Consider the following 16,724-nt stretch of genomic DNA (forward strand, 5'->3'; position numbering starts at 1 on the left):
TGTCAGTGGGCAAACATACAAAATCAGCAGGGGATCAAAAATGTTTTTCCCCTCACTGTATATATAATATACAACTTGTTTGTTTTGTGTATGGCGGCTGTTTAAGACCATAAATGATCTCCAGAATTCAGAACTGGCTCTACTAATGAGATCTGTGGTGATCATTGATTACTAGCCTTGCTCTCACAAGCTGGCTCCATGGAAACAATACTAAGACAAAGAGATAAAAATAATACAATATGTAATTTTGTGGAAGATGACATCTACAGTTCATGTTTTCTTCACGCTGCTCTGCTTATGATGATAATAATGGTGTCCCTCTAAATACAACTCCCCCCTCTTTTTTTCTCCGGGAGAAGATAAATGGCTCCTCATGCTCTGCTGTCATTATACTTTCCCGCCCTTTGAGGAGGATGCTGTTTCCATAGTGACGTTGCTAAGGCTTCCTGCAGCTGGATGAGTTGGAACGCTTTTCAAAGGGGCTTCATTACACGTCTTTCAACAGTGCTGCAGGAACATGTAGAGTCGCAGGGACACTTTTAGGTTTTGTTGGCTGAGTCAAAATTTGAACTTGAAATAAATTTAGGCTATTTAGAGGGCTCAGGTCTCTTAGTTCTATTCCAACAATATTCTACTGGCTGGAAGTTGCGTAGCAAGAGCCGACTGGAACGCAGAAGGGGCGGAGCTTTGATTTCCAGGGAAAACGCTTCTCACCGTCTCAAGGAAAGGATTCCAACGAGGGAGACAGGTGGGGTGTTTGTTGTGGCTGCCAGTGCGTCTTGTTGTGATGAAACCTGTCATCAGTGAGAGAATGAGGCTCATTCACTAAAGAGGTTGTAGGGGTTCGAAAGTGTTGTAAGTAAATATTCGCACTATAAATGATGTGAATATTCAATTGCGTGAAAAACATTTGTTTATTCACTGAATATGATTGAGGATTCAAAGTGAACAGGAATTTGATTTTGAGATGACTGGATAATTGTGCTCATTAAGATTCTCAGCTTCTTTAGTGAAACTGCCTCAGTGTGCGTTGTGATAACATAAGATTTCTTTTTTTGCATCATTTGTTAAAGTTTGCCTATCAAAATGACAGTACTTAAAGGGCTAGTTCATCATTACCAAAAAAAAAAACCTGCCTATGCAGATAAAGGGGTGTCTGTAGATAAAAACAAACTGCACAGCTTTGACTAAAGTTGAAAAATGCCCTTGCTATAGGTGTAGACCATTTACATACCTCATGATGCCTGACTGGAAAACTCCAACTACGTTGCACAGAGAAGCCCAGCTCTTACTGTTCACCGTCACCACCACAGGAATGAGCTCTCAAATGCTATGCTCAGAGCTACTACATCCAGGGACAGAGGGCGCATGTGAGGGGGTTTTAAATCAGAGAACAAGCTCATTTCTGTGATGGTGGAGGTGAGCAGAAATGGTTAGGCCTATCTTAGCAACATCCTAGTATTGTCCTGGGTGCATTCCAGCCAGGCTTTAGGAGGTACATGAATGGTCTACACCCCATGTGTCAAACACAGGGCCCGCCGGCCGAATCTGGCCTTGCACCTCTCTTGCAGCTGCGCATCCAACCCCACCTTGTCTTAGCATTCAGCAGCAGAGAGAAGGACAGAACTCCTCCTCCAGATCCTGTGCTTCTCCGTGGAGCCATGGAGAGGGTCTTCCCTGCACCCCTGTCTCAGCAGTCGGCAGCAGAGGATGGAACTCCTCCTACAGATCCTGTGCCTCTCCGTGCAGCCGCAGCAACCCCTCGTCTCTGCCTCCCATGGTCTCAGCATTCAGCAGATTTTGGCAGCTGACTCCAGCCTCCCTCTGATCCTCCTCCAGCCCCTGGACTTTCTGCTACCCAGCTTCTTCCCGGCAGCAGCACAAGGTAAGAGAGGTGCACTGTAATGTAAGGGAGGGTGGGATACTCTTGACATCTGATGTGGGGGGGGGGTCGCTCTGGACATCTGCCTATAATTATGAAGAGAGTAATACAATTTTGTGCTAGTTAAAAATGAGGGTATCATTCACAAGAAGCTTTATTGGAGACTACTCACACAGAACACCATAGCAGAACCATGTTCTGGGGTAGGGGGGCAGGGTCCAGGGGGCAAAGCGGCCACACTGCTGCCTGCTGGTATGATAATACCGGCTGGGTGAGGACCTACAGACAGACCGGCACTTAATACAACTGGTCTGGTGATGGCCGCCAACACTAAGTGTGGCACTGCAGCTTAGTGCTCTGCCTACCCTCCTCTGCGGCATCCTTGGGAGGAAGTTAGGATAGGTAACTTCCTCCCGACCCGTCCTGAGCTCTGTGTCAATAGTGCTGAGAGGGAAGCCCCCAGCCAGGTATGGCATCATTTCAATATAATTCATTTTCATTTCTTTTAAACATTCTTCATGATCCTTGTCTCCTTGTACCCCTTTCTTGTAAGACATTTAGATTTGTGTTTGCTGCCACTGATTATTTCACATATGTGTATAATGACTAGGGACTTCCTAGTCATTCCACAAACAAGTAAAATAATATCATTACAATCAGTGGCAACAAACACAAATTCAAATATCTTATAAGGTAGGAGTAATCTTACTAATCCATTAACAAAAGGCTGCATTGGTGGCCACTGATAAGGCTGCACTGATGGGCACTGATATGCTGCACTGATGCAAACTAATAGGCTGCACTGATGGCCACAGCTGAGGCGGCAATGATGGGTACTGAAAAACTGCACTGATGGGCACTAATGAGGTGGCAATCATGGGTACTGATGAGGCTGCACTGATATGCTGCATTGATGGGCACTGATAGGCTGCAGAGAGGAAGAGTTGGAGTCAAAAGAGGAAGGGGTGTGGTTTACAGACAGGGTGGGTCTTAAACAGGAAGGAATGTGGCCTTGACAGGAAGCGGTGGGTCATTATTTAAAATAGGGTGTGCACAAGTTTAGTCAGTCGTAGGGCAGCACAAAACCTAAATATACCACTGACTAACCCCCCATCCAGACTGACAATTTTGCTTTCCAAGGGTGTCTATGTTGTTCCTTCATCCAGAGTGGAGACAACCTAAGACAGGAAATGTGTTACTGGCTAGAACACCAGGTGAGAGTAATGCCCCGTACACACGGTTGGATTTTCCGACGGAAAATGTGTGATAGGACCTTGTCCGAAATTCCGACCGTGTGTAGGCTCCATCACACATTTTCCATCGGAATTTCCGACACACAAAGTTTGAGAGCAGGATATAAAATTTTCCGACCGTGTGTACACAAATCCAACGGACAAAGTGCCACGCATGCTCAGAATAAATAAAGAGATGAAAGCTATTGGCCACTGCCCCGTTTATAGTCCTGACATACGTGTTTTACGTCACCGCGTTTAGAACGATCGGATTTTCCGACAACTTTGTGTGACCGTGTGTATGCAAGACAAGTTTGAGCCAACATCCGTCGGGAAAAATCCATGGATTTTGTTGTCGGAATGTCCGAACAAAGTCCGACCGTGTGTACGGGGCATAAAGGTAACGAAGCCTGAAAAATGAAAACAAATGCAGCTGCCACATCTAAGAATTGGTAAGCTGCAATATTTTACATTTATGGTTCCGGAATTAGATACACTTTAAAAACGCAAGGGGGGATTTATTAAAACTGTAGCAGCTGTGATTGGCAACCAATCAGCTTCTATTTTCAGCTTGCTTAGTTAAGCTTTGAAAATGAAAGTTAGAAGCTGATTGGTTACCATGTACAACTTTTACAGATTCTGACTACTCCAACTTTGATAAATTCCCCAGCTGGAATTTTCCAGCTGATCCCAGAAAATCAGAAACAACAAACTGCAACTTTGGTTATGTTTAGGGTTGCACCAATACTAGTATAGGTATCGGTGCTGATACCGAGTATTTGCACAAGTATCGGTACTCGTGCAAATGCACCGATACCCAAAACTGACACTTTCAGGCTCGGCTCTTTGACCTGTCAGTGGGTCTCCCCTGTGTTAAAGAAGTCCGGTAATTGGAGCTGTCAAAAAAAAAAAAGCAGCCAGCAATGTTTATTACCAACATTGCTCAGCCCTGAAAGCTAAAATAAAAAGAAACATTGTTTCTTTTTGTATATTTCTGTTTCATCATCTGCAGATCAAAGGGATGAACAAATGATCCTCTGTTTAACCCTTTATTAACCCTTAATTTACTCTAATCAGCCTTAATTAACTCCCTATTCTCCTCCATTTAATTATTATTTTCCTGCTTTTATTCTTTTGTTCACGTCTATTTTATAAACGATAAACAATTAAAACTTTTTTTTTTTGTTTGCTTTGTTAGTGAATGTTTTTACACATAATAAATATAAAAAAAAAAAAAAATATATATATATATATATATATATATATATATATATATACAGTTCACGTTGAAAAAGTGCTAAATTAAAAAACAAAACAATTTATTTCATTTTTAAATAACCTTTCAATGCTTTGTACCATTGCTGACAGATGAAGTTAAAACAAAACAGTTGCGGTAGGTATCGGTAATTGGTATCGGCGAGTACTAAAAAAAAAAAAGTATCGGTGCTTGTCCTCATTGTTAAAAAAATTGGTATCGGTGCATCCCTAGTTATGTTTATTCAATCCACTTTCAATGTTCTACAAGTTCAAAAATAAAGAAAAGACATCTAGTGAAAAAAAGTAGTGCATCTCTTGTCTTTTCCCATTAAAGACCCTGCAAGTACAGAAAAATACCCGATGATGTTCCAGAAATGCACTCTGCTGCCATGTCCTGTTGTGGGCTGACAACACACAGCACTTTCGTGGACTAAGTGGTATCAGCCCTGCCCAGTTATCTTTTGCTAAACGACTTCAAGTCCTTTTTTTTAATTTTTGAGACAAGGACAAGTGTTAGGGAACTTTTGGGGGTTATTTGAGGTGAAGTTTCTCTTTACAGGGTAAGTTCACCTGTACAGGCTTTTGACAAAAAAATCCCCAAGCAGGACATACCAACTGTTGGATGCAGAACCCCAGAAATAAAAAAAAAAAATGAGCACCTGGCCTACCCATGCATGCACAGTTCGCTCTCTCTCATGGCTCAGCATTCTTGAGATGCACATCCAATAGTACATCTTCCATCTGCAGGATGAAGAGGGGAGGGAAATGAAATGAGGTGGAGATTAGGGATAAGCTTAAGTTGCAGTCTGAACACAGATTTGGACTGACCTATGGCAGTCTGGCATTCATCCACTGCTGGCTGCCTATAAAATAGCTGCAGCTGGAGCTGTGTACATCTATGTTATAAAGTGGGGTCTGAGGAATCGGTTTCTTTCATTCATTCAGTCCATACAGTAGATTCAACAAAAGAAATCTATACATGTATGGCAAGCTTAAAGAAGAACTATCATTACATTTAAAAAAAAATGTTCTGCCCCCTGTAGGGCAAAGTTCACGTCCAGTGCTTCCTAAGTCTAGTTATGACACCAGACTTGCCCCTTCCTCTCCTGCTGCAGCAAACCCTGCGGATGGAGGAATCTGCTAGTGTGCTAGCTGAACAAAAAACTAAGGCCTCCTTCACACAGATGTACCTATGTGTACACCCGTGCAAAGAGCTGCCTTTGCCACCCCTGGAAGCACAGGTGTTATGTGCATCAGCATACAGGCAGTCCTGTTCTTGTTTATTGGGATGCAGCAGCTACACGGACACAACCGCTGGACCCAATTTGACATTCGTGGGCGTGCATGTCCCCAGACACAGACGGTGTGCCTTTGGGACCAGGGGTGGTGTCCGTGCCACCAACGCGTCCCAATAAACAAGCATAGGACTGCCTGTATGCGGATGGATGCAGGGAACACCTGTGCATTGGTGTATGCGTAGGTATTAGGGTTGCCACCTTGTTCGGGATTCACCCGGACAGTCCAGGTTTTGAATCATGTGTCCAGGTTTCAGGAGGACTGAAACCTGGACACATTATTCAGACCAGGCTGTGGCTCCCCAAATAACCAAGACAGTCACGCACAAATCTGTTGCCGCCCCGGATCTGCAGGCAGGTTCGGCATCGCTGGGGGGCAGGAGCAATTTGGCCACACCCACTGTTCACTGCAGCACGTTATATGCACCGCATTACTATTCTCCTTGGGGCACCTAAAGATGTCCCAGGTCGCTAAAGTGTTCGGGTTTGACTTGAAGAAAAGGTGGCAACCCTAGTAGGTATGCCCGTGTGAATGAGGCCTAACTGTGTATGGCCAGCTTAAGTCTAGTTAAGAGGTCGGACCTGCGTCTGCCCCCCATGCAGCTCTGGCAACAGCTAGGAAGGAGATGGATCCATCATAACGGCAGCTTGTCTCAGCTCAGAGTACTTTCCCCAGACAAGAGCAATGCAGAGGGAGGGATGGGGGTATCTACCTCCTGCTGTCTCTATGCATTCCTCTTGCCATTGCTTGTCTGTGGAAATGCTCTGAGCCGAGACAAGCTGTCTTTATGATGGATCCGTCTTCTTCTTAGCTGTTGTCAGATCGGCTGCAAGAGAAGGGGGACAGGCCTCATAACTAGACTTAAGCTGGTCATACCAGGTTCGTTTTTTCTTTCATTCAGCTAGCAGGCCAACAGATTCCTCCATCCACATAAACAAGGTGGATGGAGGAATTGTGACTGGCCCCCCTCCCCTCCCCCGCTGGGATATTGTATTCTGACAGCGGCTCCCGCATTTGACTGGCTGCAGCTGCTGATAGTGGAAAATGTTTTCAACATGTCTTTTTGACAGAAGTCCATCAACTGTTGAGTGAGGATGGCCAAACACCAATTTGGGATTTGTCCCTGCTGAACCTGCCAAATTATGATCGGTGTTTGGCCAACGTTAGAAAGCACCTTGCTACATAGGCCAAGGTAATTTGTCCCATTGGGGCGGAACAGTGAAAAAAATGTAATGATAGCTCTTATTTAAATTGGTTGTAAAGCCTACACTCAATCCATAAAAAATGTTTCAGTATGCGTATTGCCCCCCCCCTTACACTTACCTGAGCCTGATCTCAATCCAGTGCTGCCTGTGCCCATCTGTATCGGATTTTTCCTCTTCTTCCCACTTCTACAGGCTTTGCTGAGAGCAATGGGAACCCCGAAAAGAGGAGGATCAGGGCATCTGTGCAATACCATTGCACAGAGCAGGTAAGTATAACATGTTTGTTATTTTAAAAGAAAAAACTTGACTTTACAAACTCCAGACTATACTGCTATCTGTTTTTTTTGTGTTAAAGTGACTTTTTTTAATGCTTCATCTTGATTCTTCTTGATTTGTATCTATTATTCTTATTTTCTTATTTAATGTTTTATCCAGAATAGTTTATACTAAGATGGAGAATAAGGGGAGATTCGATAGGGAATTGCAGCTGAAATTGCGCCTGGATCAAGTCACTGATGAGGTGAGTGACAGCTGGATGTAGACGTGTGAGTGAGGATATGAGTACCAAGCACATACAGAATCTTGCATTACACTAAGTATGACATATTCACGAAAACGTTTATTGATGATCCAACTAGTCTGTTCATTTGTGTGTTTAAAGTGCCAAGTGTACTATGCCCTCCGGCAAAGAAATTTAGATTACCATTGGGCAAAAAAGAAATGGTTAGTTGGAAAATTTCATCAGTTTCTCTATTGTTCTCATGTTAAAATGTTCTATTAGTTTCCTATCCTATCATAAAGAAACTATCGATGCCCCCTGCTGAGACCACCTTGTGTGGAAGGGAATTCCACATCCTTGCCGCTCTTATGCCCCGTACACACGGTCGGATTTTCCGATGGAAAATGTCCGATCGGAGCGTGTTGTCGGAAATTCCGACCCTGTGTGGGCTCCATCGGACATTTTCCATCGGATTTTCCGACACACAAAGTTGTAGAGCAGGAGATAAAATTTTCCGACAACAAAATCCGTTGTCGGAAATTCTGATCGTGTGTACACAAATCCGACGGACAAAGTGCCACGCATGCTCAGAATACATATAGAGATGAAAGCTATTGGCCACTGCCCCGTTTATAGTCCCGACGTACGTGTTTTATGTCAGCGCATTTAGAACGATCGGATTTTCCGACAACTTTGTGCGACCGTGTGTAGACAAAACAAGTTTGAGCCAACATCCGTCTGAAAAAATCCTAGGATTTTGTTGTCGGAATGTCCGAACAAAGTCCGACCGTTTGTACGCCCTATTACAGTAAAGAACCCTCTACGTAGTTTAAGGTTAAACCTCTTTTCTTCTAATTTTAATGAGTGGCCACGAGTCTTGTTAAACTCTCTTCTGCGAAAAAGTTTTATCCCTATTGTGGGGTCACCAGTATGGCATTTGTATATTGAAATCATATCCCCTCTCGGGGGCAGGAGGCGGAGCCTAGCTGAGCAGACATGCATTGTTCGAGCTCCACACCGCTGAGGAGAGAAGAGAAGGACAAAGCGGAGCCTGCAGGCTCAAAAGGTATCCATTTGAACCTTTTTGCCCCAGGGAACAAACTGTGAAAGTTTGGGCAGGAAATATGGTACTGGGAGGAAACCGTGGCAGAAATAAAAATCACCTCACAAAGAGCTCACAGGCACTCACTGCAGCTGAAGCAGCTCCAGTCACCTCACAAGATACAGCATCAGGGCGCTCTCACAGACAGAAAATGTCACAGCAAGACTCTCCATTTGAGTCAGATACAGAACAAATCCTCTCACAAACTTCTCCACAAGCCTCCTCAGTATCCCCAGAAATATTATTACAATTTGAAAAGATGCTTCATAAGGCTTTAAAACAAACCTCAGACCAAATAACAAAAAGCCTAACCAAAGAAATAAGAGAGCTGGGAAACCGCACCGCAGCCTTAGAAATAAAAATGGATGAAATTGAAATTACAACCCAAGAAAATATAACAGAATTGGAACAATTAAAAAAAGAGAATTTAATACTTCAAACTAAGCTCGAAGATTACGAAAATAGAGCCAGACGTTCAAACTTGCGCATAAGGGGAATACCTGAAACTGTGACAGACCTGCAATCTACTATTACTGCTCTATTACAAGAACTAAAGCCAGATATCCCTATTGAACGTTTAGAACTGGACAGAGTACACAGAGCCCTCACAGCCAAAAAGAAAGATGGACCCCCACGTGATATAATCACAAAATTTCATTATTACAGAACGAAAGAACAAATACTAATTGCTGCAAGAGAGAAAAAGGAACTTAATTTTCAAGGACACAATTATCAAATTTTTGCTGACCTATCCCAACTTACTATTACTAAAATACGATCCATGAAACCCCAACTAATGGAACTGCAACGCCACAACATTATGTATCAATGGGGCTTCCCCTTTTCAGTCAGATTTAACTACCAAGGTACAATTTACAGAAGCAGATCAGCAGATGAACTACAACAAACCCTTTTAAAATTAAATCTGACAGAACCCACAAGCAGCAACACTCCCACACGCAGAAGAATGGCATCATCTTCACCTTCAGGCAGCACCCAGAAAATTTCAGAACAAAATGGGAATCATCATTCTCACAAAAGAGGCCGTTATGCCACATCATCCATGGACCAAGAAGATTCAATGGACTGACATCCTAATTCCTGATATCTCTTCATTTATTATACTAAGAGATGGTTCTCTATAAAAAACCTATATTTATAACTGAATGTAACTGCATTCTGATAGTCACACACTGTGTGGGATCATGTTACATTCCAGTTATATTTCTTATTACTTCTGATTCATATAGCCTTAGAATATATAAGTGAAATAAGGAAATTCTTGTTCTGTTATATATTATCAGGTAATAACAATAGATTTATTACTTTTTAGGACAAATATGTTCAATAATCCAGAAGTAATGGAAGCTTTTTCTTTCTTTTCTTAAAACAAATATATTATTACCTAACTAGTTTATAGAATTATGTTTTTGTTTATTCTAATCTGAAGCAATACAACCTCAATTTTATGAGTTAACATATCTAAACAGTTACATATGAATAAAATATGTAATTGTTTACTCTAAAAGGGTTAAAATCCCAAAATAATTCAAACTATCTTCATCAATACCAAAGTTATTAACAGTACCTTTCTAACTGAATTATTTAGCCTAGGGCAAGACTAACCATATACAACCACCCTAGAATAAATAATTTCAACAAAAACTATATTCTGCACTCCAATTAATAAAACATCATTTTGATGTCTTTTGACATAGCACTTCTCCCCTGTAAGCGGAAGATCCGTGTACCCCCATTAGCCCTCCTCATTCTCCCAACCATATTATGTGGGAGTGTGACGAGGGCACTTATTCCCCTGTGAGAGATATTTATTCTCTTTCACGGGTAAATTGTGATTACTTGCAAAAAATAATTTATACAATGTATCATCTAATCTCATATGTTTTTTGTTTACTCTTTACTCCAGAATTCACTGGTTTCTTTTCTATCTATTCATCTCTTCAGTCCACACAGGTTGATCTGCGCAGTCAGCTCTGCATAGCAAAAAGTGAGTCAAAACTATTTGATCGATTGCCATGGCACCACTGAATATACTTTCCCTGAATGTTCAGGGAATAAATGTCCCTCAAAAAAGGACCAAAGCCTTCCGTACTTTCCATAACAAGAAGGCTCACATAGTATGCCTCCAAGAAACACACTTCACCAAAGATTCTACTCCAAAATATATTTCTCCTTTTTATCAACAAATTTACACGGCTTCTGCCTGTACCAAGCAAAGGGGAACTCTAATTGCATTTCACCGATCCACACCATTCACCTTATCATCAGAAATTAAAGACCCAGAAGGTAGATACCTGATACTCATGGGTTATATAATGGATACAGCAATCACGGTGATTTCCTACTACGCTCCTAACAAACAACCTACACCATTCCTCTCACATATATTACAAGTGATTAATACACACAAAATAGGAACAGTGATAATGTGTGGGGATTCGAACCAGGTCCTTCTCCCATTTCTAGATAAATCACCTTTTACACCATCCAAAATAACCTCTAGATTACCTTTTTCTCAACTTCTTTCCAAATACAATCTGGTAGATTCATGGAGAGAAAGTAACCCAATGAAAAAGAAATTCACTTATTTCTCGCACCCTCATCAAACCTTCACCAGAATAGATCATATTTTTCTAACAATAGGAATGATACCAGAAATTATTGCATCAGATATAATTCCGATTCCGTGGTCTGACCATAATGCAGTATACACTACTATAGCCTCAGCCATACCAAAAGCGCATGACCCAACGTGGTACTTACCGGACATAATGCTCAAACACCCACTACATCAGATGGCCATTGAACAAGCTTTAAAGGAATACATATCAATTAATAATACAACAGACATCTCCCCAATAACACTGTGGGAAGCTCATAAGCCTGTCTTGCGTGGTACAATACAAAGACAAATGGCACTATTTAAACGGGAACGCAAAAATCTAGCAAAAAAACTAGAACTCAATTTTAATGCAGCCTACATATCATTTCAAGATAATCCATCTCAGAGTACAAAATCTCATCTGGAAAAATCTAGATTGGAATACGATCTATTTCTCACTGAGTCAGTTGATAAATCCCTCAAACGCTCCAAACACAATTTCTATATGAATACAAACAAACCAGGTACATATTTGGCTCGGGCATTAAATTCAACTAACAAATCTTTCAAACCAATACGTTTGAAATTATCAAAAAATGTTTACACTTGTAATCCAGTTAAAATAGTCCATAAATTTCACTCACATCTCGCAACTTTATACAAGACAAACAATGAATTTAATCCTACAGAGGCTGAATCCTTCTTCTCAAAAATAACCTTACCTGAGTTATCTCAGAATCAAAAAAGCAGTTTGGATGAGCCTATAACTATAGATGAAGTTGCTAACGCCATAAAAGACCTAAAACTTAACAAAAGACCAGGCCCAGACGGCTACTCGGCTTTATACTATAAAACATTCTCAGAAATACTCTCTCCCATTCTCACTGAAACTTTTAACAAACTTCTAGATGGACATTCTTTTCGGCAAGAAACACTAATGGCAATTGTTTGTATAATCCCAAAACCCCTTTCTGATGATACTTCCTGTGTGAATTATTGGCCTATCTCTCTGTTAAACCTCGATATTAAATTATTAGCAAAAATAATAGCAAAACGCCTCAATAGCATTATAGGAAAATTAATACATAGAGATCAAGTAGGCTTCATGCCAAATAGACAGGCAGGCGATAATATACGCAGAGCAGTGTTATTGGCACATATTGCTAAAAAACGGAAAATCCCTTTATGTTTTCTATCTCTCGATATTAAGAGGGCATTTGACACAGTATCCTGGCAATATATGCAATATTCATTACAAAAATGGGGTTTTGGACCCCACTTTTTAACATGGATCAAAGCATTATATAATAAACCCAAAACCTATATAAAATATGCTGGATACAAATCTGAAGCCTTTAATATCGAAAGAGGTACCCGACAGGGTTGCCCATTATCTCCCTTATTATTTGCCCTTATACTCGAACCCATGGCCCAATACATCAGAACAAACCAAACTATAACTGGCATTGAAGTAGGAGGTATTACACACAAATTATGTATATTTGCAGACGATATATTACTTTTTCTATCATCACCACAGGTCTCTGGTCCTAACTTAATACCAGCTCTTGATGGATTTGCAGCCCTATCCGGCCTTATGATTAATCCTAAGAAATGCCTAGTGCTTAATATTTCACTCACAAACATGGAATTGATCCCGGCTAGGGCTGCACTCCCATTCACATGGGCAGAAAAATCAATCCCATATCTTGGAATTCATTTAACAGCATCTCATTCTGACTTATTCTCAACCAATTATCCTCCTGTATTAAGACAGATCACAAATCTAATAAAACAATGGTCGCAACTTCCTTTATCCTGGATAGGGAAGATTAATGCAATCAAAATGACTATTCTACCCAAATTGCTTTATCTATTCAGAGTCCTCCCTATTCCAATTCCTTCCTATTTTTTGAGAATAGTACAAAAAAGAGCAACTTCGTTTATATGGGGCTCTTCTAAACCACGTATACCTATACACACACTACATCTTCCCAAAAATAAAGGAGGCCTGGGATACCCTAATTTTACTAACTACTACAGAGCAGCACATTTGGCCAGTCTGTCCAAATACCATGCAAAACAGGAAATCCCATTATGGGTATTTATAGAGGCTTCAGAAAATGACCCTCTATTAATATCAAATTTATTATGGCTTGATCCTAAAGACCGCTTTAAAATTCATAATCCCATAACTAAACACTTCTTATCTCTCTGGGATAAACTAAAAACCAAATATCAGTTACAATCTCCACACAATCCTCTCCTTTCTTTTATCAGAAATCCAGCCTTTTATCCGGCATGGATCTACCCAAATTCTTTTAAAGCTTGGACAACATCAGGCATTCAGACACTAAATGACTTCATAGCATCTAAATCATTCCTTTCATTCCCATCGCTTAGAGAAAAATATGATCTACCAAACTCTGAGATATTTAGATATCTCCAAATCAAAAATTTCTATACACCATTCCTAAAGGGGGATACACCATTATCCCAATTATCCATTTTTGAATCAATCTGTACAAAAGATCCATTTGCTAAAGGTACAATTTCATCACTTTATAATCAATTATATGGAGTAGCAAATCTTAATAGACCCTCTTACGTTCAGAGGTGGGAGGAGGACCTGGGACGAACTTTAGAAGACACGGAATGGTCTAACATATGGCTCACATCTAAGTCATCTTCACCCAACATCTTAGCACTGGAGACAAATTATAAAGTCCTAACTCGCTGGTACCTTGTACCCGCTAGAGTGGCAAAATATTCACCTAATACCTCAGCTCTTTGTTTTCGAGGATGTCCAGAAATAGGCACATATTTACACATATGGTGGACGTGCCCAGTAATCCAAAGCTTCTGGAAGGAAGTCTTCGTGATTGCATCTAAAATATTTAAAAAAATAATAAAACCAGATCCATATTTAACTTTAGTTAATCCAAAACCGGAATCGTTAACACTCTCTCAATTCAAACTTATGATCCAACTAATAACGGCTGCAAAACAAACAGTGGCCAAAGCATGGAAATCTCCTACATTGGTACTAGCAGAAACAATTCACAGAATGAATAATACAATGTCCCATGCTAAGATGGTAGCCATCGATCAAAATCAAATTCCAAAATTTGAAAAACTTTGGCATCCTTGGATAAAACAACAGTTCCTGTCAAACTTCAATGACTCTGTCCTGTTGCCATGGTAACAGATTAAATGACTTACAGAGACACCCATTCTAAGGCTTCAAAGAGAACTAAAAAGAATAATAAACTGACGAGCGGGACAACCTTGTGGACCATACCTCTACCTTTCAACCCTTTTTCTTCTTTCTCTTTCCTTTTCTCCACCTTACGATTAAAGCTCATTATCAGAATTTATTTGACCTATATACACTCTACTTGTAAACAATATGTATAGTAGGTATAAATCATTTAAATACCTACAAAAGTAACTAAGGAAATGATATATATATCTTTAATTTAGGTTTACGTGAACCCAATGTTTAATGTTTGAAATTTCATGATATTTACCTATATAAACCCTACTGTAAAACAATGAGCTTACTTTATAGATCCTTGTAAACTTACTTTATGTATCTTTATAACATTGTATACTCAATAAACTTCTTTTGACAAGGAAATCATATCCCCTCTCAAGCGTCTCTTCTCCAGAGAGAATAAGTTCAGTGCTCGCAACCTTTCTTCATAACTAATATCCTCCAGACCCTTTATTAGCTTTGTTGCCCTTCTTTGTACTCGCTCCATTTCCAGTACACCCTTCCATCCTTCCTGAGGACTAGTGCCCAGAACTGGACAGCATACTCTAGGTGCGGCCGGACCAGAGTCTTGTAGAGTGGGAGAATTATCATTTTATCTCTGGAGTTGATCCCCTTTTTAATGCATGCCAATATTCTGTTTGCTTTGTTAGCAGCAGCTTGTCATTGCATGTCATTGCTGAGCCTATCATCTACTAGGACCCCCAGGTCCTTTTCCATCCTAGATTCCCCCAGAGGTTCTCCCCCCAGTGTATAGATTGCATTCATATTTTTACCACCCAAATGCTATATTTTACATTTTTCTACATTGAACCTCATTTGCCATGTAGTTGCCCACCCCATTAATTTGTTCAGATCTTTTTGCAAGGTTTCCACATCCTGCGGAGAAGTTATTGCCCTGCTTAGCTTAGTATCTTCCGCAAATACAGAGATTGAACTGTTTATCCCATCCTCCGGGTCGTTTATGAACAAATTAATTAGGCTTGGTCCCAGCACAGAACCCTGGGGAACCCCACTACCCACCCCTGACCATTCTGAGTACTCGCCATTTATCACCACCCTCGGAACTCGCCCTTGTAGCCAGTTTTCAATCCATGTTCCCACCCTATGGTCCATGCCATCAGACCTTATCTTGTACAGTAAATGTTTATGGGGAACTGTGTCAAATGCTTTTGCAAAATCCAGATACACCATGTCTATGGGCCTTCCTTTATCTAGATGGCAACTCACCTCCTCATAGAAGGTTAATAGATTGGTTTGGAAGGAACGATTCTTCATTTTGTTCCCTTATAAAACTGACACTATACAGTATGTGTACAGTATGTATGTATATATACACTGATCAACCATAACTTTTTGACCACCCAATTAAAATTGAGTAGGTCCCCTTTTGCTGCCAAAATGGCCCTGACCTGTCGAGGCATGGACACCACTAGACCTCTGAGGGTATGCTGAGGTCTCTGGCACCAAGCTATCAGTAGCAGATCCTTTAAGTCCTGTAAGTTGTGAGATGGGGCATCCATGGATTGGACTGACTTGTTTTCACAGCACATCCCACAGATGCTCAATTGGATTGAGATCATGAGAATTTGGAGGCCAAGAAAACACCTTGAAATTTTTGTTGTGTTCCTCAAGCCATTCTTAAATCTTTTTGCAGTGTGGCAGGGCACATTATCCTGCTGAAAGGGGCCACTGCTTTTAGGAAATACAGTTTACATAATGGGGTATAAATGGTCAGCAACAATATTTAGGCAGGTGATATGTGTCAAGTAACATCCACATAAACTGCCTTGTCAGCTTGCCTTCTTCCCATACTGCATGCTGGTGCCATCTCTTACCCAGGTAAACGACACACACCGACCATCTGTATGATGTAAAAGAAAACACGATTCACCAGACCAGGCCACCTTCCATTGCCCAGTGGTCCAGTTCTGATGCTCACGTGCCCATTGTAGGCACTTTTGGCTGTGGACATGGGTCAGCATGGGCACCCTAACCGGTCTGCTGCTACGCAGCCCCATACACAACAAACTGCGATGCTCATTTTTTTCTGCTTTCAACACAACAGCTTCAAGGACAACATGTTTACTTGCCGCCTAATATATCCCCCCAACTTTCAGATGCCATCGTAACAAGATAATCAATGTTATTTAGGTGTTAGTGGTCATAAAGTTATGCCTGATTGTGTATATGTTATCATCAATGTGTGAGGAAAAAAAAAAAAATTATATATATATATATATATATATATATATATATATATACACACACACACACACACACACACACACACACACACACACACACACACACGTTAATTTGTTTCAGTAATTCAATTAAAAAAGTGAAACTCG

The 16,724-nt window shown here is 40.8% G+C and overlaps 1 protein-coding gene across 1 annotated transcript in view; it reads left to right on the top strand.

The window, feature by feature from the left end:
- Nucleotides 1-262: 262 nt before the first annotated feature.
- LOC141107812 (synaptosomal-associated protein 25-like) overlaps nucleotides 263-16,724 on the top strand; it is a 42,055-nt gene continuing 25,593 nt past the window's right edge. The window contains exons 1-2 of the mRNA XM_073598798.1: nucleotides 263-748; nucleotides 7,308-7,392. Coding sequence (XP_073454899.1) covers nucleotides 7,324-7,392 — 69 coding nt within the window. The 5' untranslated portion in view covers nucleotides 263-748; nucleotides 7,308-7,323. The remainder of the gene's footprint in view (nucleotides 749-7,307; nucleotides 7,393-16,724) is intronic.

The sequence above is a fragment of the Aquarana catesbeiana genome, linkage group LG09, assembly GCF_042186555.1.
Source record: "Aquarana catesbeiana isolate 2022-GZ linkage group LG09, ASM4218655v1, whole genome shotgun sequence".
Taxonomy (NCBI): Eukaryota; Metazoa; Chordata; class Amphibia; order Anura; family Ranidae; genus Aquarana; species Aquarana catesbeiana.